General features: G+C 59.6%; 6 protein-coding genes across 6 annotated transcripts; 3 read left to right on the top strand and 3 right to left on the bottom strand.

Moving 5' to 3' along the window:
- Positions 1 to 16: 16 nt before the first annotated feature.
- DCS_02778 (putative proteasome subunit alpha) lies at positions 17 to 958 on the bottom strand (the record flags this gene model as incomplete). The annotated part of the gene is made up of 2 exons (XM_040800104.1): positions 17 to 664; positions 755 to 958. 2 exons carry the CDS (start codon positions 956 to 958, stop codon positions 17 to 19), a joined length of 852 nt encoding a protein of 283 aa, XP_040660987.1.
- A 743-nt stretch (positions 959 to 1,701) lies between these two features.
- Positions 1,702 to 3,437, top strand: DCS_02777 (uncharacterized protein; the record flags this gene model as incomplete). Its single annotated transcript, XM_040800103.1, has 3 exons — positions 1,702 to 1,797; positions 1,862 to 1,912; positions 2,004 to 3,437. The coding sequence occupies 3 exons, from the start codon at positions 1,702 to 1,704 to the stop codon at positions 3,435 to 3,437; spliced, it is 1,581 nt and encodes a 526-aa protein (XP_040660986.1).
- A 5,512-nt stretch (positions 3,438 to 8,949) lies between these two features.
- Positions 8,950 to 11,630, bottom strand: DCS_02776 (glucosidase I; the record flags this gene model as incomplete). Its single annotated transcript, XM_040800102.1, has 3 exons — positions 8,950 to 9,192; positions 9,364 to 11,327; positions 11,393 to 11,630. 3 exons carry the CDS (start codon positions 11,628 to 11,630, stop codon positions 8,950 to 8,952), a joined length of 2,445 nt encoding a protein of 814 aa, XP_040660985.1.
- A 601-nt stretch (positions 11,631 to 12,231) lies between these two features.
- DCS_02775 (uncharacterized protein) lies at positions 12,232 to 13,002 on the top strand (the record flags this gene model as incomplete). Its single annotated transcript, XM_040800101.1, has 1 exon — positions 12,232 to 13,002. One exon carries the CDS (start codon positions 12,232 to 12,234, stop codon positions 13,000 to 13,002), a length of 771 nt encoding a protein of 256 aa, XP_040660984.1.
- Positions 13,003 to 13,428: 426 nt separating this feature from the next.
- Positions 13,429 to 18,566, bottom strand: DCS_02774 (Rho GTPase effector BNI1; the record flags this gene model as incomplete). Its single annotated transcript, XM_040800100.1, has 2 exons — positions 13,429 to 15,033; positions 15,123 to 18,566. 2 exons carry the CDS (start codon positions 18,564 to 18,566, stop codon positions 13,429 to 13,431), a joined length of 5,049 nt encoding a protein of 1,682 aa, XP_040660983.1.
- A 2,996-nt stretch (positions 18,567 to 21,562) lies between these two features.
- Positions 21,563 to 22,221, top strand: DCS_02773 (uncharacterized protein; the record flags this gene model as incomplete). Its single annotated transcript, XM_040800099.1, has 3 exons — positions 21,563 to 21,592; positions 21,715 to 22,094; positions 22,152 to 22,221. 3 exons carry the CDS (start codon positions 21,563 to 21,565, stop codon positions 22,219 to 22,221), a joined length of 480 nt encoding a protein of 159 aa, XP_040660982.1.
- Positions 22,222 to 22,765: the final 544 nt, after the last annotated feature.

Genomic DNA, 22,765 nt, shown 5'->3' with positions numbered 1-22,765 from the left:
CCGTCCTTTTCTTCCTCTAGCCGTCCACCTCCATACCCTCGGTCTCGTCGCCGCCGCCGTTGCCGCCTCCTTGGCTCTCGGCCGCGCTTTCGATCCACTCCTTGACGTCGTACTCGTCGTATAGCGTAAAGGGCTCAACCTTTCTCTTGCCCGCCGTCTCGACGACGCCGACGACGCCCACCGACGTGTTCTCCACCGTCAGCTCCTTGTCCTGCACCAGGCTCTCCCGCAGGGCCCGCAGCCCGTGCTTGACGAGCTCGTCCCTCGAGCAGTCGGGGAAGGCGTCGAGGTTTCGTTCGAGGTACGTCCGCGCCATCTGGCTCCGGGCGCCGATGGCAAAGGCCACCATCTCCTCCGTCATGCCCGACGGCTGGAACTCGAACAGGTGGGGGCCGCGCTCGTCGACGCCGGCGATGAGGAGCCCGACGCCGTAGGGCCGCTTGCCGTAGACCTGCGTGTTGATCTGTGCCTTCTCCCCGATCATGCCGACGAGCGAGCTGATGGGCATGGCGCGCCCGTAGGTGAGCCGATGGCCGAGGCACTGCTGCTTCATGAAGTTGGACAGGACGCGGGCGTCCGAGGTGAGGCCGGCGATGGCGATGCCCGCATGCTCGTCGACGGAAAAGAGCTTCTTCTGGTACGACGAGAGCTCCTCGGCGTTGCGCTGGTCATCTCGTCAGTGGCCGCAACACCACGGAACAGGGGGGGGGCGGCCACGGCGGAACGGGCACGACGGCCGGCCGGGCGAGCGCACCTTGACGGCGCAGAGAACGGCATGTGTTTTGCTGGCGATGCCGACGACGACGGAGCCTTGTTTGACGGCCTCGGCCGCATACTCGATCTGGAATATTCTGCCCTGGGGCGAGCTGCAGGTCCTGTCAGCGGGAATGAGAGCAACCGGAGGTTCGAGGGCGGCGCACAATGTGACGGAGTCGTTGTCGTAGTTGTTTCTGAACATGATGGCGAACTGCACGCTCCGGCTGTAGATGGGCTCTGCTCTCTGCGTTGGGGAGGAGTGAGGGTGGTTGTGCAGCAGAGCTCGTCGAGGGGAAGCTCGAACGTTGATGGGGGAGGTCAGTGAGCGTGCTGGACGGGCCAGGCAACCCAAGCTTCGTCGTCAGTAGGCGTGGAAGCTGGCTAGGCGTCGTTCTGTGGCTGGAACCATGCGTGGCTGGTGCCAAAGGCCACGGATTAGCCACACCGCCTGCCGAATAGATCCAGTCAACATCATCCCCCTAAACTGCTGCTGCCCGTTGCAGTTGACTCCGTTCCTGAACAATTCGCACCAGGATGATCAACTTGCGTACGGAGTAGCGGACAATCACCTCCATAATTTTCAAGCCAAAGTTCCCAAGCATCGTTTAGTTGCCGCAGGCCTTGCTTGGGCATACATCTATCTATTGTAGCACAATGGGCTTGGGTTGACGTCGACTTTCCTTTGGAGCACGTTTCATTTTCTCGACAAGAAAAAGACAAGGCAAGGGAAGCTCAGGTACTGTACTCCGTACAGGACAACACTTCTGACTTTGAAGCGATTCTATTCCGTCTCAAGTCATCCCGTACATCCTCTATATTGTCGATATCTTGCATTCCACCATAGCCAACAGCGGCGACGCAGATGATACAGCGTCGCTTGCCGCTCGGGAGACTCAGCTCAGCCCAGTATCAGGTCTTGTGCACACGACGCACACGCACGCAACCATGCTTCTGCCGATGGACGAAGCCGTCACCGAGCCATCATCATATACTTTTGGAGACGTCAAGTTCGTTTGGACGAAGCACATGGAGGCGCATGACGTCTGGTAGGGCCACTAGTTTCCCGGCCTTGGGCGATACCATATACGCACTCTCCACGGCGCAGGGACGGGCAGGCATCGCCGTCGTTCGCCTCTCGGGTCCTTCATGCTTAGATGTAAGGGAACAAATATGTCGGAGAAACGAAGCACAATGAATGGAAAGACTCACGCAAGGTCAAGATTTACCAATCTCTCTGCCCGTCCCAGCCATTGCCTAAAGCAAGGTACGCGACGGTTCGCACGCTCGTGGACCCGGACCGAAGCGAGAAAGACGATGGCATCCTCGACTCGGAATCCCTGCTTCTCTATCTGCCGGCGCCGAGGACGGTGACGGGTGAAGATGTTCTCGAGCTGCACGTTCACGGCGGGACGGCGACGGTCAGGGCCGTGCTCGAAGCGATCCCCCGGTGTCGTGCTCGGGGGCGAATCCGCTATGCCGAGCCTGGCGAGTTCACCAAGCGGGCCTTTGTCAACAACCGGCTCGACCTCGCGCAGATTGAGTCGTTGAGCGACACGCTCGCGGCCGAGACGGAACAGCAGCGCCGGGCCGCCGTCCGAGGCAACTCGGGAGCGCTCGGGCGGACGTACGAGGACTGGCGACGTCAGCTACTCCTCGCGCGAGGCGAGATCGAGGCGCTCATCGACTTCTCCGAGGACCAGCACTTTGACGAGCCGCAGGGCGAGCTGCTCGAGAACGTGGTGCGGCTCGTTCGCGCCATGGTTGAATCCATTCAGCAGCACGAGCTGGGGAGCCAACGGAGTGAGCTTCTGCGAAACGGGATTCAGATTGCGCTTCTGGGGCCGCCAAACGTGGGGAAAAGTTCATTGATGAACCTCATCGTCGGACGGGAGGCGTCCATCGTCTCAGGCGAGGCCGGTACGACGAGGGACATTATCGAGGCGAGCCTTGACATCCGGGGATATCTCTGCTCCTTTGCCGACACGGCCGGGTTCCGGTCCAGGGATTCGGCGATGACAGAGAGAGCGTCGCACGACGGCGTCGTCGGCGCGGTGGAGGAGGAAGGCATCCGTCGGGCGAGGCAAAAGGCGCTCGAAGCAGACGTTGTGATCGTCGTCGGTTCCGTCGAGATCGGAGGGCGAGGACCGTTCATCCACTACGACAAGGAGACAGTGAAGCTCGCGGGCGAGGCGCAAGCCTGTCTCGTGGTGGTCAACAAGCGGGACATGGTGGATGAGGCTCAATTTCGAATATTGCTGGCCCAGTTTGGCGACGTGCTTCGGTCTCTGAGCCCAGCGGTTGCCGCGAGCGCGCTACTGACCATCTCCTGCCGCGATGGACAGGGGTCGGCGACAGCGTCGGGAGCCAAGAACAGCGATGGGGGCGGATTGCAAAGCCTAGTCGACGCTCTAGTCACGTCCTTTTCCACCCTCACAGACATGCCGGGCCATCTTCAGGACCTCTTGGGAGTCACGGAGCGGCAGCGGCAGCTCCTCGTCAAGTGTCGACGGCATCTCGGAGAGTTTCTTATGGAGGCGCAACCGGAGGAGGCGGCGGTCGAGGCGGACACGGTGCTGGCGGCAGAGTATCTACGGTACGCGGCCGACTGCCTCGCGCGGCTCACTGGCACGGGCGAGGCGAGCGAGGTGGAAGACGTTCTGGGCGTCGTGTTTGAAAAGTGAGCATGCGCCGTGCCGTCGACGGCCGGGGAATAAGCTGACAATGGACTAGATTTTGCGTCGGCAAGTAACAGGGTTGCGATCTATCGCAGCGAGCATCACACAGACAGGAGGTGATCGGAGGCGAGGCATTCCAGCGCGGCCAGCTTCTATTCAATGTTCTGGAACGAGCGAGGGTTGGAGCAGGAGAAAGGAAACGGAAAAGGGCACGAGACAGGTAAAGTCTAGTCTATTGTTTGGCAGGGAATGTTCCTGGCGTGCCCTCGTCAAGAGGGACAGAAAGCCGTGGGCAAAAAGATGCTACCTAGAATACGAATGTGCTGCCAAAGAACTCCAAAGGCGAAAGGGGCCATTCCGATAAACGCCATGACCGATGCATTTCCATCTCATCGAAGAGTGTGAGAAACAAAGTGGAAGGTCCAGCTTCCCCCTTTCCCGGTTCTGTGAGCCGACCGTGAGGATGGCGCAACATTTGCTTGTCTATATGTTCATGATTGGTGTTTGATTGTCGATGGTTCATCACTTTTGGGTCTATTGTGCATCGTTGACAACATCGACATGTCTATCATGTGGTGGAGGCGTAGATGCAGTGAGCGGGCGTGTTAGCGGTGGGTGGAGCCATCGTCGGAACCGCTCGAGCCGGAACCGGAGCTCGAGCCGGAGCCACTGACGATGTTGTAGCCGGAGCGGCCAAAGTTGACGAGGTCGGAGGAGGAAGATGGGGACACCATTGTAGAGGGGGGTGTGAGGTTTTTGTTTATGCCAACTGACAACACTGCTGTTTGGTGTGGATGTGGATGTGGATTATGGTTGCGAATGATGGCTGTGGCTACGGATGTGACTGTGGATGTGACTGTGGATGATGGTTGTGAGGTATAATCGTGGAATATGGTTTGTGGTTGTGGTTGTGGTGTCTGAATAAGGTGTGCAGGTTTCCTTTTCAATGCTGGAATCGATTGTTCAGGAATCCTCTCTTTGCTCTGCGTACTTTGAGGAAGGCGAGAAACGGATGGATCGATGGATGGATAGATGGTTGGTTGGTTGCTTGGTTGGAGAGTCGAGGTGCGGCGAGGCTCTTATTTATATTCACTCGCCTTAGCCTGCTTACAACTGGTAACGGTGGACGGGAAACGGGAAGCAAGATAATCAAGTACGCGACGGGCACAAGAGCATGGGCAGTGAGAGGTCGACAAGGACCGAAGGACGGGTGGTGCAGTGACGTGCTCGACGGCCCCCCCTGTCGTCAAGGTTTCCTCGGCCGGAGAAGTCTCGTTTCATTCCCACGGAACAGAAGAGGAACATGACAACTGGCGGAAAGGCAGACGGGACGGGCAGTCAGGCAGGCAGGCAGGCGGATAATTCGAGATAGGCAGCCATGCGAGCTCAGGAGGGTCCGCCGTCGCGACCCGGGCGGCCCCCAACATTGCCGGTCCGCCGTCCGTCCGATGACTGATGGGGGATGCGACTCATTCATTGATTGATGGACCGGCGGAATGACTGTACCGGCGGATGGACTCGTGGACCGACGAGACCGAACGGACGAACCCGACGGAAAGCAGCGAATTGCCATGGGGTTCCCAGAGCAGGTGGACCGTCATCCTTCGGCAGCCGTCCTGTCCGTCGGCCCCCGTAGGGCTGACCTGAGGCTGCCGTATATGTGCACATACCACAGATGAATGATGGTGGTGGTGGCCGTCGGCAAGCACATGTGAGAGATTGGCGGAGCACAGGGGAAATGAAACCAGAGGCACGCGCGGGGGTTGCATCGCTTAGGCAGGCCCATGATGCATGCAGGCCTGCAGGCCTGCAGGCAGGCGGGAGAATAGGTACCTAGGCAGGTACGAGAACGTAAATAGGCATGGAGATGCTCGTCGGTCGGTAGGCATCCAGGCCGGCAGGCCGATAGCCAGTTGGTTACGGCTTCAATCTGCTGCGGGACGGCAAGGGTTCGTGGCGAGAGCAGCGTGCCCCGTGGCGCAGAAGTCATCAAAAGAGGACGCCGCCGAGGGGACGCCGCGGCAGGGGCTTATCTCAGACGCGCCAAGCACCGCCGAGGCAGCATAAAAACAACAGCCTATTCGGTAGACGGTTAATTACGTGAAAAGAGCTGCCACGGCGGGCAGGCAACCGACCGACCGCTCGAAGCTCGAATCGGGCTTCGAGAAGACGATGCCGACCAGGAGGGGTGGAGTGGGGTCCAGCGCCGGGGGGGGAGGGCGTGAGAGTAGAAGGAAGACGAAGGAGGATGAGGAAGAGGAGGGAAGAAGAGGGAAGAGGAGGGAAGAGGAGGGAAGAGGGAAAGGCAGGGGATGGAAAAGAGGGAATGGCAGGAAAGGGAACGGCGAGAGGGAACGGCGAGCAAAGGGCAAGGGGGGCCGTGGATGGAGCGTTGGGGACCGGTCCAGGAACATGGTGGGCGACGACCCGCGCCGCCGGACGGGATGGGCATCGACGAGGGCAGGCAAGAGCTGGTCAGGTCGCTCGCTCGCCCTTGCTTTGACGTGACGTGCGAAATGATGGATGGAAGGAGGGGGGGAGGGGGGAGGGTGACGCACCTGCCATGTGCCATGTGCCATGTGTCATCGGGGACCAGCCTGGTACTTGCTTGCATTTGCCTCGTATGGCGGTGCTAACACGTACAGAGTACGGAGTACAGCAGTATCATTCACCCTCTTTTTGCGCAGCACATTTACCTACAGTACGGAGTAGACGATGCACGGTATACCTGCATGCACTCACACTACTAAGTAATACTTACTTAGATAGTACCTAGTACACAGTTACACTACCACTAGAGGTAATACTTGCAGAGCACTCGCTCGTACACTGTCACGGTAGCCTACTAGGTAGTATGCTTACGTCAAAGTAATTACAGTACATCTACACATACCTGCCACGGAGTATCTGCTCGTACTTGTACCTGTTGATGCTCGACGCAGCGCAAGTACATCGTCACTCACTCCCACCATCCGAAGGCCTGGGGCTTCGGCCTTGCAGCAAACCACGGTTCAACCATGCGCTCCGCCTCCCTCCATCCCCTGCTGCATTTCCTCGCCCACGTCCCAGGTGCCCGCGAGTGCGAGTGCCGTCGGGCGTGCTCGGTGGCAGGTTGATGCACCGAGCACTCCGTCTCGTACCCCGATCATCACCAGCACGACGACGACGGCCTTGGTTGATGCCGCGAGAAAGTTGTCATTGGTGGTGAACTGGCACAACGACGTAGGTTGGTCGGTACGAGGTACGAACCGGTACCGTGCCGCCCCGTTCCCCAACGTACCGCTCCAGGAACCGCGTAATACCTAGTACCTAAGTACAGTGCTTAGGTCCCCTGGTAATACCTGCCTGGAGCCCACTGCACCACCATCACCACCACCACCACCACCACCACCAGTGGCAGCCGCATCCGCAGCACCGCACGACGACGCACGAGAGTGCCAAGTACTTGGCTCAACCCGTCCTAGCGACCAAGGAAGACGATGAACCGGAACCGCCGACCGCCAGGCAGGCATCCGGCGCACATGCAAACACCAAGCACAGTACGGAGTATGGAGTAGTTGTAGTAGTATACACGTAGCATGGACCCAAAATACCCCTAAAAATAGACCCTTTCTGCCTGCCGCTCCTGCCGCTCCGGGACCGTCGTCGCCGCTGGCGCGCGGGCGGGCGGGCCGACAGACAGGGCACAGCCGCCGCCGAATGGGGGAAGCGATTCGCTGCAAGTATTACTTGCTTGTGCTGCAGTACCTTGTACAGCGTACGCAATAGGTACAGCACTTGCATGTGCTTACTCGCACTTGTACGGAGTACTCGTACCGCCCGTATTCTCGTCTCGACCTCGTCCCCGTCCCGAGTGCGCCAAGTTGGAATTACAATGGCACACACACCTACGCCAATGAAGCGTCGTACTGGTAATTAAGTGCAATGTACTAAAGTACTAGGTACTAAGTGGGTACAGTACTGTAGGTGTAAGTAGTCCTGCTTGCCAGCACTTGCATGCCTTTTCCGCCCGTGTTCCTAGTGTCCTCAGAGTGCCGTACATGCTGCGTTCCACTGTAGTAGGTTCCGATATTCTACCTCCTAAATCTACGAGACGATGGTGCCTGTGGAATCTTCCTTCGTACCGTGTCATACTCCGGGTTACCCCCTGCCATTTCTCGACATGCGCATGTGCATGCACCGCGGTCCCATGCCCGAAACCAAAGCGAGAGATGCCGAATCGAGGGAGACCCTGAGGCCTCCATCCACGAGCTCTTCTGACGACCCCTGGCATCCCCCTGCCTCCCACGGACCCCGCCCCCGTCACCGCTCGACGTACCTGTAATACCGATCCGGTCCGATCCGTCAGAGGTCGTCGTCCAAGAAAAAAACAGGCATCTACCTACATGTCATAGAGGTGGAAACACTGCACTTGCCTGCCATTAATACCATTTGCACCTACTCCGGATGCTCCTGTACACTGCTGTATATTGTAGGTACACTGTACGCTGTACGATGCACCGTGCTGTACGATGCACCGTGCTGTACGCTGCACCGTGCTGTACGCTGCACCGTGCTGTACGCTGCACCGTGCTGTACGCTGCACGCTGTACCGTGCTGTACGTGTAGCTCTATCCGCACAGCAATGGCCGCCCCTGCGAATGGCCGGCCCCTTGGACCCCGACGGCGCCCGTATCCATCGTACAGCACGCATCGCCTACGTCAGCATCGCCAACGACCTCATCAAGGTGCTACGTAGGACTGCTGCTGCTGCCACTGCTGCTGCTGCCACTGCTGTACTATTAATACCACCACCACCACCACTGCGTACCACCACGTCTACTTACTGTGCATGTTCGCAAGGCTCCGTACCACGTCCTGCCCGTATCCTGCTCGTGTCGTTGTCACGTAGCATCCGCCGACTCCTCCGCTCCTGACATCCGAATTCCCAATCGGGAGCCTCTGCCTGCTGTGCGTCGTCCCTGGTCGCTGGTGCTGAGAAATAGAGGCCGAAAACAACCGAGGCCGATCCGATCCCTTGCATCTTGCATCGCCCACGCCGTCATCTGCCTGCGCGCGAGTGCGTCTGCTGCCACCTTGCCGCCCCGATGACTCCTCGGACAGCACTCACCGTTGCGCCGTCCATCCAAAAGGTCCTTGCTGCCAGTAGCGTCATTGTTCTTCAGCGTTATCGTCGCGCTGCCTGCTGTTGTTGCACAATGACGAAGCATGGCGGCAGGCCTGCACACTGAGCGCTGCTCGCCGTCGCCGATTGATCAGCACTCGACCGTGACTTCAGCACGTACTTTGCGATACATTGCAAGTACTCCGTACTCCGTGCAGCGACTTGTATAATATATGCATTTCATGCGCATACATGTAGTTCTAATGCCATCCCCCCCCTCATTTGCCGCCCGTCACATGCCAATCGCCACGTCCCTGTTCCTTTTTTATTTCCCCCGTGTACTACTATACTGTACAGCGCGTGCACCCATTACTCCTCCCACAGCTCCTGCGGCTCCCGCGGCTCCTGCGGCTCCTACAGCTCGTCCCGCTCGTGCTGCCCCGAGAGATCCTCCATCGCCATGAGCTTCACCACGAGACTTGTCCAGCCCGTAAAGTGCTGCGTTCGCTGCCCGGCCCCCGTCTCCGGGTTGTACTGCTCCCAGGCGAAGCCCGTCTCCTTCCAGCTCTCGTACACCGTCTCCACGAGGTCCTTGCGCAGCCTCGTGTACATGTCGCGCGCGCGGTCCGAGAATGGTCCGGGTTGCTTCGCGAGCCGCTGCGGGCGCGAAAAAAAAAAGTAACTGTCAGCAAAATTCTCCTTCGATCACGTCGCGCGCGCACGCGCAGGCGGCCGGGAAGGGAGGTCAAGGGGGTACGGGAAGGGGGGGTTGGGTTGCGAACGGGAAAAGGGAGGGAGAAAAGGATCGTCGCGCGAGAAAAAACGTACGTAGAGCTGCGTCACCGCCATGTAGTTGAACGGCATCCACACGGGACCGCGCCAGTAGTTCTCGCCGGTGCCGTAAAACTCATCCCCCCGGCTCAGGCTGCGCAGGCCGTGGCCGCTCCAGAGCTCGTTCTCGTCGCCCATGAGGTCGAGCATCCGGCCCACCTTCGCGTCGTCCGGCCGGAGGAGGCCGACGAGGAAGGGGAAGAGCGAGATGTAGCCCTTGTGGCAGACGAGCTTGTTCTCCTCGAATTCGTCAATCGTCGCGTCGCAGAAGCAGCCGTCCTTCTCGGACCAGTGCAGGTCCACGAGGTTGCCCTCGATGCCCTCGAGGTTCTTGGCCAGCTCGGCCACGTCGCTCGTCAAGCCGATCGAGTCGGCAATGTTCATCAGCGACTTCGTCATGAGCCCGACCCACGACAGCAGGTCGACGTGCAGCTCGCCCGGGTGCGGCGGCTGCGCCCGAGGGTAGTCGTCGAGCCCGCTCGTGAGGCAGTGCGTCTCCGTCCGGCCTCGCCAGCGGTACACCTCCTTGGCCGAGCGCGCCTCCCGCTCGTACGACTTGACGTCGCCGCTTTGCGTCTTCCGGAACCAGTCGTACTGCCGTCGGAGAAGCGGGTACAGCTTCCGCACGTACTCCTCCCCGAGCTCGCTGATGTCCAGGTGGGCCGAGTGCAGCGTCTCGTCCTGCGACAGCTTCTCCTTCGGCGCCGGCCCGCTGCCGTTGGACTTGCGCAGGCGCTCCATGAAGTCCTCGATGACGAGGAAGAGCGTCGGCGGGTTGGCGTAGTGCGGATACTGCACCTGAAATTCCTCGGGCACCTTGCCCCGCGCTTCGTCGCCGAGGATCTGCTCCCGAGGGATCCAGCCGTCGGCGTCCATGGTGTTGTACCAGCTCTTGACGATCTCGAGCGCCAAGTCCATGTCCCAGTCGGCGATGGGCATCAGGTGGAACCCTTCGTCCCAGAGGAAGCCGCGGGGGAAGAAGGGCCGCGACGGGATGCTCGTGAAGAGCTCGAACGGTCCCTCGGCTTTCTGATGGCCGCGCGCCCGAGCCTCGGCCGCGTCGACCCAGAAATTCTCATCTTCCTCCTCGTACTCGGCCGCGTAGGAACGGTCGATCACCTGGTCGCCGTGGAAGTAGCCTACGCCGCCGAGGAGGTTGGAGAACATGCTCTTCCCGAACTGCTGGTACTTGGCCGCCTTGAAGGGGGCCTGGAAGTCGAAGACGGACGAGAAGCGCTCCCCGAACGACTCCGACGTCCGCTTGATTTCCCGCGTGACGTCCTTGGAGGTGATGTTCCTGCCCATCGAAGCCGACATGAAGACGAGGTCGAACTGGAAATCACCCTCAAACGTCTTCTGCACCATGTGCGTGTTGGCCCGCCCAGGCGTGTGGTTGATTCGGTACATTTGGGATGCCGGGGGCAGGTCCTCGCTGCCGTACGTTTCCTCGAAATGCTTGGCCGGCTTCTGCAGCTCTCGGTAGAGAAGGGGCCGAGCCTGCCAGAGCAGGTTGTTTGGGTACGTCTCGCTCGCCACCACCGTCGTGTCGAGGCGCTTCAGGAGCGTGGCCGGGTGGTCGCTCGTCGGGTGCTTCCCATTGCCCTTGGTGACGAGAATCTGATAGTTGCCGAGAGCCTCCGTCTTGCCATCCAACCTCACGTCCCCCTCGAAGCCGAACTCGGTGCCGGTGCCGATGACGTTGAGCTCGCCGGCCGCCTCCTGCGCAATGTACAAGTAGATGGCCGTCTTGTGGTCCTTGGCCGCGTTCTTCATGAGCTTTCCCTTGACTCGCACAGCCCAGCTGCCTCCGTGGTTGCCCCCTGGAATCTTGACGAGAGACGTCGTCATGTCGATCATGTTGGCGTCGTCGTGGATCGTCTGAACGCCGCCGTCTCGAGCATCGTACTCGTCCCAGCCGTAACCGTGCATGCCGTCGTTCTGCTCGCACGTGTAGCGTATACCTACGGCCCAGAGTCAGAGTCAGCAGGGCGAGCCTTTGGCTGGTGGAGGAAAGAAGTTGGACCACCTTCGTTTATGTCGGCATGGTTGTTGATGCGTCCCCACATGAGCACCGCCATGAGGCCTTGAGGCAGTCTGGGACGCATGCCAAAGTACAGGTTCGGCTTGTAAGGACCCCATAGCAGGCTCTGGTTGTTGAGTCGACCGATCTCGCTCGTCAAGATGGACTCGTCCCCGGCGGCAGTGACGCCTGCCGCCGTCGCCGCCGCCGCCGCCACCGCTATCAATCGGGCGAGCCTGGCCATTCTGCACCTGTTCTCTATCGACGCAGGATTCTCATGGGGACGGAAATAATACGCAAGAGAGAGGGAATGGAAGGGGCGGATGGAAGATGGGCGAAGGGAGCTTCCAAGATCCGGGTGTTGGGGCCACGTTGGTCCCGGTGAGCTGCGAAGGGAGCAAGCGGCAAGGCTGCCGAGAGGGACGAGCAGCTGGACCTTCCAGCGAACCGCGGGTGGTGCCTGTTTGTTCCTGGGGGGGCGTACTTGCGGCGAACCTCGATCGGCCAGCCAATGGCGAATTCACTCGCCACAGTTAGCGTTAGCCACATCTACCACTACCGATCCATCATCTCTCCACACTCCTCTGTACTTACACTTACAGTGCGTATTACTTAAGTAAGTACAGTGCTTAGTTGTACTTCAGAACTGTTAAGTTAAGTATTACATGCAAATACATGTGCACTCCTGTCTCGTTCAGCCTCACACGCAGCGGCACCACCATACACACATTCACTACAACAGGCATTCGATCCAGCACATTTTTCGACCGCCGGCATTCCCGCCTTCGCACCGCACCGCACCACAGTCCTCCGGGGACACCGCAGCCGGACCCCAGCACCTCAGCATGAGCGACCCCCGCCGTGGCCGCCGGCCAGACAGCCATCAAATGTGGGACGAATCCGAAGCCTTCGAACGGGAGAGACTGCCCGCACGGGAACCTAGAGACTCCAACTGGAGGGGATACCGCGCCGGCTCTCGGGAGAGAGCGGCGGGAGATCGATCTCCCGGTCGACGATACACAGATCGAGATGCTGATAGAGGCCGTGGCGGACGCGGAGACCGTGACCGTTACCGTGACCGTTACCGCGGCCGTGACGACGACGACCGAGATCGTGATCGTGATCGTGATCGTGCCAGGGGATGGGATCGTCGCGATGACCGGTTCGATCCTCGAGACCATCGCGACTATCGTCATCGAGGCGAAGACAAGGACTCCCCTCGTCGCCGCTCCGCCTCCCCCCCAAGTTCCCCCCCACCCGTTGTCGACCTGCCTTCGCGGTCTCGTCCACCAGACCAACAACAAACATCCCGTACCGTCGGCAACCGACCACGCAGCCCGTCGCCGCGCCGCCGCAAGCACAGCAGGACTCGCCACAATGGTCCGTCCTCGCCCGGCGATACCCTGGACGCCGCCGCCGACGAAGCCGACGCCGATGTCGACCCGGACGTTGCAGCCATGCAGGCCATGATGGGCTTCGGCGGATTCAGCTCCACCAAGGGCAAGATGGTCGCCGGCAACGATAGCGGTACTGTGCGCAAGGAGAAAAAATCAGAATATCGACAGTACATGAACCGACAGGGAGGCTTTAACAGGCCGCTGAGTCCATCGAGGTGAACGAAACCGAGGCCGCATAGCAGCATTGGCGTTGGATGGGACGAGCATGGTGGTGATTTGGACGGGCGAACCGCAGTTGGCAGCACTCATGATATCATAATGAAGAACAATCGCAATGGCCTACCTCCCTCCATGTTCCATCTCCCCGGATGCTACAACGCTCAGGTGGCATAACATGAGCATGCGTCGGTAGGCCGATGACGCGAGATGCATTCCATGGGAAGCCGCGGTACCAAGACATGATCGTTGCATGGCTCGACAAGGTGCTTCCGTTTTCCCACCTGGGCCTTGGCCACCAATGAATGTTCTCGCCAATTCTTGACCAGCTATTTCTTAGCACCTAATGTAACCTGCGGCTGATAAAACATTACCTACGGCAAGCGTCAAGTTCCGACGGCACTCGCTGACGCAAGCAAACGAGTTTCTTTACTCCTCCTGCAACCTCTCCTGCCCGTCCTCCTGCAGTGCCGCCTGCGTCGTCCTCGACGGCGGCTCGGCATCCTCGTCGCCACCCTGCCTCGCTCCCAGCTTATCCTCCTCCTCTTCATTCGCAGCATCCTCTTCCTCAATGGCAGGCGTATTCGTCGTGCCGTCCTCGGCCAAACCCTCCCTCGCACCAGCATCGTCCATCGCAGTGGACGTGGCCTTCTCCCTTCGGCTCCTTCGCAACCTTCGCTCCTCCTCGGCCGTTTGCCTCCTGGCCTGCCGCATGCTTTCCCTCCTGTCGGCATCGCTGCCATCCGCAGCCTCGCCGCCGCGCATGCCTTGCAGGAGGGCGGCCGCTCGGTCCGCGACATCATCCCCGCTTCCTTTCGGCGATGTCAGTGGGGGGCTGAGAAGCGCAGCCTCTTCACCCGGTCCCGTCTCTCCGCTCGGCAGATCGACCTCAATCTCGAGTGACTCGTCGACGTCTGGCATCTGTTGGCCTGATGCGACGCGAACTTGGTGTCGGTCCTTGAGGCGTGCACGCCGCCGTCGGTCTCGCTGATCCCGAGCCTGTGGTGCCGCCGCTCGAAGCTTCTCGAGGAGCGAGTCCATGGCACCCGTGCTCGTGGCCGAGGCCGGCCCTCCGTCAACGAGCGTCGCCGCCTTCTGCTGCGCATGCTTCCGCTTCATCGATGCCTCGTTGCGCCGCTTCGTCTCCTCCAGCTGCACGTTCTTCTCCCGCGACTTCTTCCATTCGCTCAGGAAGGTGGCGAGCTTGAAGAAAAAGTCCCGGCGGGCATTCTCATCCGTCGGGTCCTCGCCGTAAAAGACCATGATGTCCTTGTACGTCCGCGTCATCTCTTCCAGGTACAGCTCCATCTGGTCCGCCTTCCTCCGCGCATCCTTCATGCACCGCTGTACCACCAGGCTCACGCGATCCTGCGGGTGAAACTTCTTCGGGTCGCTCAGGTTGCCGGAGTCGAGCGACATCTGAACGTTTCGCACATTTTCCACGTACTTTTTCGCGTCCGTGTTCAGCTGCTCGACGTTGACCTTTTGCACCGCCAAGACGCCGGCGATGTCGTTGACGAATCCCTCCCACTCGGGGTACTGGTTTCGCACGATCCGTTCGACGAGGTCGGCCAGCGTCGACTCGTTCTTGTCGTCCTTCACCATGCCCAGTCGAGCCAACGAGCTGAGCTTGAAGCCGCGCGCCTGCTTGTTCGCGTCGTTCATGTAGTTGCCAATGTCCAGAATGAGGCCGAGAACGTTCATGAGCGACACCGAGTCTCTGAGGCTCTCCGACACCGTCACAACCTGGCGCATCCGTTCGCTGAGCTCTTCGTAGTCGGCCTCGAAGCTTCGCGTCAGCATCAGGGCCCTGCATCTGCTCTTCCAGTAGTGGTGAAGCTCAAAGGCGGTGAACAGGTAGATCTGGTCCTGGCGCGTGAGGTCGGCCGGATCCAATTCCCTAGTTTGGCCACCGGCTTCCGGTCCCGTCAGATCTTTGCTATAGGGGGCCATCTGCTTGGCAGTGTTGTCCGAGATGTTGCACAAGTCCTCCTTCTGCAGGAATTCCATGACGACCGGGTTGTCCAGCACGGTCTGGTCGCAGTGAATAATCATTTGCACAATCTTCTCGACCGAGTGCTGAGAGAACTTGGCAAAGGCGATTTCTGACAAGGGTTAGCCACAGGGGGTCGAATCCTCGAGGGTGAGTATGCGCCCTTACCGTAAGCCTTGCGGAGGTCGGCGGAGATGATTTGCCTCTTGTCGCTCTTCTTCGAGACCCCAGCGCCGATCTGCTTGATCTCCTTGGCTTTGAACAGCTTCTCGACCTCGTCCAGGATTCCCTTGCGGTTGAGCTCGTGATACTTCTCCTCTCGCTCCTCGGGGGTAGGAGTATGCGCCGCCCAGTGGCTGGTTTCGGGTGTGTCGACCTTGTCCCAGTGCAACGCCTTGAGCTTTTTCTTGGGCCTGACACCAGGCATGCCGATGCCGGGAGAGGAGGTGAACGTGGTCGGCGGCGACAAGAAACCGCCAGACATGGACCCTGGCATGGGCGGAGGTGGTGGCGGCGGCATGCCCAATGCACCCGGCGTACCCGGCATCGGAGGCGGTGGAGGCGGAGGTGGCGGGCCACCCGGCAACATGCCGGGCATCGGGGGGGGCGGAGGCGGAGGAGGCGGCGGGGGTGCACCGGGAATCTGGCCTGATGGAGGCGCAGGCGGCGGAGGCGGCGGCGCGGCGGCTGCCCCGGTTGGGTCGGTGACCTGAACCTTAGGTGTGTCGCCATCCGCCGGGGCATCGGGCATGCCGGATTCCATGCTTGGGTGCGACGGCCCCGTCGTCACGCCGTCGCCCTCCTCCGAGGCGCCTCCCTCGTACTTCTTCACCTTGGAGCCGATCTCGCTGACCAAGCCGGCTTGTTGCTTCGGATCGATGACGGGTCGCTTCATCTCCACGATCCGCGGGCGCTCGTAGATGACGCCATCCTCGAGCTCCGTGTTTTCGCCCCCCTCCGTGATGCCCTCGTCGTCGAGATCCTTCAGGGGGTTGATCGGCTTTCGCATAATCCTCGACGGACGATTCAGGCTGCCAAGCATACTATTGGTGAAATCTCGAGGCGGGGTGCCGCCGCCGGGGGGGGTTCCGGGGATGTCGTCCTCCATCTCCTCCCGAAGCGCGCGCAGGCGATCTGAAGGCCCGGTCGCCTCGCCCCAGACTCTGCCCTCGAGCTTGTACTGAGTCTTCTGCCGCTCGAGCTGCATCTGGAGGCGGTCCATGAGTTGGTCCCGGTCGAGGATGCCCTTCATCTGCTCGGCGGTCCCCTTGCTGCCCTTGGCGGCGTTGGATGCGGCAATGTCCTGCGCATCTCGGAGCATGAGGTAGAGCTCTCTCGTTTCCAGCTCGTTCCTCTGCGCTTCCTTGGCCCTCGCCGTCTGGATGCTGTCGAGTTCCGTCTTGAGGCCGTCCGCTTGACGCTTCTGAGCATCGATGAAGCGGGCTTGCTCGTCAAGCTGCTTCTGCATCTTGGCGACCAGACCGTTCGCTCCGAGCTCGAGCCGGGCTCGCACCTCGTCGCGCTCAGCCATGGCGGCCTCGGCGATCTGGCGCGACTCGAGTGCCTCATCCTGCGCCTGCCGGGCTTCCGAATCGGTATGCAGCTTGTCGAGGAGGCTCTGGACGGTAAAGTTCAGGCTCTGCTTGAGATCCATGTTGGGCAGGCGACGGTCCATGGCGACGTAGCTGAGCATGGAATCGACAAGCTGGAACATGCGCAGCCGCTCTTCGCCGTCGTTGGCGCGGATGAGCATGAGGTGCTGGAGGGCGGAAATGAAGTAGTCCTGCGCCCTGCTGCCGTGGATCCGCTGCTGGATGGCATCGACAATCTGGACGGGGTCATTCAGGTCCTTCATGTCGCTCTCGACATTGTCCTTGACGCTGCTGCTTTCCCTCTCAAGCATATCCTCATAGTCGATAGCTTCGTTGGTGCGGTAGCGCTCGATCTGCTTGTCGAGGAGGTCGTACTGGAAGCCTTCCATCTTGGTGAGAACGCGCTTGATGCCGCAGGCGGTGAACTGAGCCCGGATGTGGACGCGGAGCTGCAGGTCTCGCTCGGGAGAGTCGACGATCATGTTGATGAGCATGAGCGTCGTGACGGCGTATTCCATGAGCAGGTTCTCCATGCCGATGCCGCCGGTGCGGAGCTCCTCGCTGGCGCCGACGAGGCTGCCCATCTTGCCGCGACCGTCGACGGTGACCTCGACGAGGCGCATCCAGGCGTCGAACCTGCCGTTCTCGCCCGACTGGGCCTTGACATCGTCCAGGGCTTGGATGACCTTGAGGTGGCCTTCGCCGTTCCGGCCCCAGGTGCAGAGGAAGGTGAGGATTTCGCTGACGAGCTTTCTCGTCGTGAGCCGTGCGGAAATCAGGGAGGTGGCGAGGGCCAGGAGGACCTTGGACTGCATGAGGGCGTCGTCGGCGCCAAACTTGTTATTCATGAGCGCCTTGAGGCACTTGATGATGTCGTACTCGCGGTCCAGGTTCCTCTCCGCCTTGGGGTTTTCCTGGGCCGGCCCGCTGGCCGTTTTCCGGTTGAGCTTCAGGAGCAGGGTGACGAGGGCGACCTGGCCCTGGCATTCGACGAAGCGCTTCACCCAGCCGATCTGCTGGGTCCTGAGGTTGACCTCGAGGCTGCCCATGCCCTTGGAGTCGAGCTTGTCTTCCATGACCCTCCTCACGTACCACTCGGGCGTTCCCTCCTCGTCCGAGTAGGTGGTCACGTCGGGGGCGGCGTACTGGTTCGCTCGTGCCGTGAGCCGTCGCTTCTGCTCCCCTTGCCATTCCGTCAGGCGATCCTGGTGCAGGAGAGTCCACTTCTTCTGGGGCGGGTAGGCCATCATTTGGCGCCTCGCTTGCTCGGGGAGGTTATGCCAGCCTCGCTTCTGCATGAGCTGGAGGAACATCTGCTCCACGACGTTGTCATCGTCTGGTTTGGGAAAGTAGAAGCCATCGTGGGAGCCGGGGGGGGCGCCGGCGCCAGAGAACTTGGTCAAGCGGCTCGAGTCTCGGTAGGATTGAGGAGGGCCGTGCAGGCTCGGGGACGATGGTGAGCTTATGGTCATCTGCGACGAGCGCGCCGAGGCCACGTCTCGATGAGACGGGTTGCCCGTGTACACGCTGAGGGTGTCCCCCGAGGCGCGGCCGTTTGGGGGCGTGTAGGAATCGTAACGCGAGCCGTTCGTCGTGCTCGAGACGCTACCACGGGGCGGACCCCATTGTTGGTACTGGGTATGACGCCCCGTCGAGGCCATGGTGAGGCCGGCGCCCGGGACGGACCGCGATGGCAAGGAGGCATGGGATCCTGCGTGCATGGTGGACGTATCAACGGTAGGGTACTGATGGAAATCGCCTTTGCTTAGCTGATGCGGCAGCGGATCGCGACGGGGGGGCATGTGGTCGGGCTTCGGCAGATAGTCGACGGAAATGGGCGACCTCGAACCTGCGGGGATGCTGTCGTAAGGAATGGACGCCATCACTCCTGCCATCATGTTGATCCCGGGGTCCGGGGTCGCAGGTAGGTCGATGGATGCGGCGGACGAGTCTCGCTTGTGACGCGAGGAGCGCGAGCTCATGGTGCTGGCGGCATCGAGGTGGTCGACGTCGACGGTTCGACGATCTTTGTTCTTATTCCTCGAGAAGAGGGATCGTCCGGCCGACGACGACTGCCTCGGCTTGTCGGCGGATGACATGGTCGACAAGGACGGCGCCGAGGACGCGTTCGGAACAGCTAGGGGCAGTGTTGGATAGAGTGCTGGCTCAAGGCCGGTCGCATCATGGGGGTCGTGGCCGGCAATCAAGGTCTGGTCGACAGGGACACACACCGCTGGTCAGTGGTCCGGCTGACCGACCAGGTCCTGGCCGCGCCGACTTGGCCGACGGCGGCTTCGAAGATTCGGAAGGGGGTGGGCGGGAAGGTGAGGGGGGATGGGAGTGGGCGTGGGGAATATCTGTTCGAATGGCTTGGGCGACGCTCCTGGCAGGTCGAGATCGGGATCGGGATCGAGACCGTCACCTGCTGCTGAAGTGACAAACGCGCCGAAACAGCTGCCGGCGGCCGGTCACGGCTTCGTCTGCTACGAGGCTGCAAGGGAGGCTGTCTTGCTGTCTTCGGCCGGTCGTCGTTGCGGTCGGATAGTTTGATGACGGACGTGGGTGAAGCGAGTGTCCCGTGTCCAATGAAGCACCGTGCGGCATGGACGGTTGGCGGTTGGCGATTGGTGGTTGGCTGTTGGAGGTTGGTGGTTGGTGCCGTGCGTAAACACTGTGCGCTGTGCTCTGCTGTGCGCTGTGCTGTACTGTGCGGTGCTGTTTACTGATTATCGATGGAACGACTGAGAGAAGAATGCGGAGAGTTCCGTGCCAGGTGCCAGGCGTTGTACCATGCCCCTGAAGAGCCGGTGACAGGGGGGCCCTTCTGTCCGCCTCTTGGCTAGAGCAAAGCGACCTCTTAGTGGCCGTACCAGTACCGCCCTCTCGAGCGCCCCTGCTTTTGTGATCGGCGCAGAAGGGTGTGCGGCGCCATGAACCATGGACTTACTGCGCTGCACGGAGTATTACACCTACTCTGAACATGCAGCAGCTAACTACTAGGTAAGTACTGCCTAGTTGTAGTGCCTAGTACCTAAGTAGGTGGGTTCCTGGGACTGTTATCGCGACGGGGCAGACAAGCCGTACCAATACCAAGTTCATGTGCAGTACTGTACAGTACTGTATGATGTGCCTACCTAATAGGTACCTAGTACCTAGGCATTAAGATCCTAATAATGCAAGTATATCTTGGTAGAAACTACTGACAACCCGGTGCTGATAGTGATTACAGCAAGGTAGCACTAATGAAGGCCTACCGCACCCTGCAGAATAGGAGTTGCAGCCAGTGAGCTACAAGTACAGCCACTACTAGGTAAAGGTGCCTACACCTACAAGACTCCGCAGGTACGTATCCTCAAAAGGCAAATACAGCATTATGCTCGCAGAATATTCATTGTAATACCGGCTGGTTCTCCGTCACATCCTCACAATCAGGCCACACCACCAAACCACCAGGCACCTAGTAATGTACTCTTTCATAGCTCATGGCTTCAACTCCACATGGCCATAAGTACGGTCTTATCACACAATGTAATTTCCGGCAGCGTGGCGGTGGTAGGCTGCGTAATGTAGTAATTTCTAAGTGTAATTAGTACTTAAGTTCTGTACTCTGCTGTACGTGTCAGTAGCAATTTGCGGAGTAGCAATTTGCGGAGTAAGTACTGTACTTGTGAAGGTGCCTACACATACTCCGTACCTAGTATACAGTACATATACAGGTACTGTAGGTGTACAGTACACATACAGAACATGAGGACTCATACATGTACATTGTAAAGACGCAAGTGTTCTAATGTACCATGTTTTAGTAGTACCGGTCAACAAGGAATTCATCAACGAGACGAGCAGCTATGCCAATGCCAATCCAATATCGAGCCCGTGCCCGTGGAGCTCCCGAAACGCAGAGTCAATCGGCTGTGCGATGTTCATTCGACGCGACGACGATCAAACCCCACTGCCGACATAAGCGATAAGCAATCACCACCACACCACCACACCACCACCAACACAACCACCACACCACACAACTTCATCGATCGTGATTGGCGAGCAGCATTATACATGGAAAGAAGAAGCGCCATTGGGTCATTCGTACACTACCTGTACATGCTACTACAATAAGTAAAGTAGAATCGCCCTTCAAGATTGAAGTACTCCTGAACCCATGAAAGCCATGAGCAATGCGTTGTCCACTCTCGGATCCCACGTCTCGCGTCAGCGCAACACAAGCTGAGCCTACTGTACGTACAACTATGAATGCAAGAAGGATTCAGCACAGTCTCCTCCGCGAATGGCTCTTCTGACTTCTGGCATTCGAGCCATCGACGCTCCCACCGTTAGAAGGCGCCGATGAAACGCAGGCCTGCAACAAGCACGGGTGAATGTTGAGTCCTGGGCCTGTTGGGCGTCAGGGCGTCAGGGCGCTGGACTGGCGGTCACCTGAAAGTACCTAGTACCTGGTGGGTGTGCTTACATGTTGATACGGTGCACGGTGAACGGTGTACACGTACTAACCTACACCTAGGTACTAGGTTAGTACCTAGTAGTAGTATTACACCTTCTGGCAGGTAGCTCTAGTGCGCTGACGGTTACTAGTAATTACTGCCACGGGGCGCGGTATACTGTCAAGTACAGCATGTATTACTCCGTACTCAGGACAGGTATTGCACAAGTACATCAAGGCACCGATACGGGCACCAACGCCTTGAACGTAGAGTAGTACTAGGTACCTAGTATAAGTAAGTACAGAGTACTTACATGTACAAACACCTTGGCAGAGGGCCGCGCCTTGGCACCACCCTCAACACCATCTTGGCACCATCACCAGCTTGGCACCACCAGCCTTTTCCAGCCCTCAACCTCTGCCCAGAGTTGTCGGCGGCTGCCGTCCTGCTCCCCTTTCCCGGACTCCCTCGTCAAAGGCTGGTGTCCAAGAAATACCCAGCTTCGAGGGGCTGGCCGTGGCCATCCATCATCCATCATGGCCTCCAGCTACCTGACCTTCATCAAGGTATCATCCCCCCTCCCCCTCGTTCCGCGATCCACCACCGCCCGTCGCCTCTCCATCTACGTGTCTCCATGGCCGATACTAGGCGTGAATGCCACCCGTCATTCTAACAAGGCTGCTTCCAGACGCTCTTCGTGCCCGCCATCATCTCCCTCGTCGTCTTCCTCGCCCTGACATTTGTCCTGGTCCCCTTCTGGCGCCGCTACCGCAGCCGTTACAGTCAGTACCTGCCCCTCGACACCATCTCCAACCATACGACGTCCCTGCGCCATCGCATCATGGGCCGCTTCACCACATTCACGCCACTCTCCACCTTCCTCAGCGGTCGCTTTCCCGCCGGCGTCGTCCCCGGAAGCTCCGTCCTCGGCTCCGCTTCTCCGACCGACGGCGAAACCGGTGACGAGGACGGCGAGGAGTTGGAAGATGTCGATGAGGAGACGTGGCGGGCCATAGATTGGCGTGTGTCATCCATCCGGCCCGATCTATCGACGCGGCTAGGTCGAGAGTAGGTCTTGGGACACTTCCCCGCTGGTACTTGCCTGCCTGACTGACGGACGAGCAGACTAGAGGCAGGCTTCATGGACGATAGCGACGAAGGTGATGATGACCATGACGGGCGTCGCCGGCCATAGCCATGATGAAGGAGAATCACAAATTCCAGCAAAGCCATCCCCTCTCATTCAATACATCTGGCGTGCAAGCATACCGCGGCTTCATCGCCGTCGTTTCCCCCATCCTCTGCATCCGTCTCGCGTTGGATTTCCCTCCATCCCACACGCTAACTCTTACGTATTCATCTGCGTGCATATGCATACCAAGAAGCTCTCGAAGAAACACCTCCACCATCGCTGGTTCGAAATCGTTGTTGGATCCTAGACCAAACACCTTGCACAACCTACCTTCGCCTCCTCTACTCGGATGGGGCCGGCGACTCGGGCCCAGCCTCCTCAATGACGGTGCGCCACCACTTGGTTATCAAACCACGATGCCTGATATAAGTCGAGCCCCCTCTCTTCCCGCCGCGATATATGCTTCTACCCCCAGCTTCGACCGGCGTAGCACATCAGTGGGTTGCAGAGTCCAGCGCATGAAGAGCCCCGACCTGCACCAGCACCCTCTCGTCACATCGCCATCCACAAGGATATTCGGCAGTTTCAGTGGCAGGCAGCTGGCCTA

This window comes from Drechmeria coniospora, chromosome 01 (genome assembly GCF_001625195.1).
Source record: "Drechmeria coniospora strain ARSEF 6962 chromosome 01, whole genome shotgun sequence".
NCBI classification, from domain to species: Eukaryota; Fungi; Ascomycota; class Sordariomycetes; order Hypocreales; family Ophiocordycipitaceae; genus Drechmeria; species Drechmeria coniospora.
This window is presented reverse-complemented; position numbering and strand designations above follow the sequence as displayed.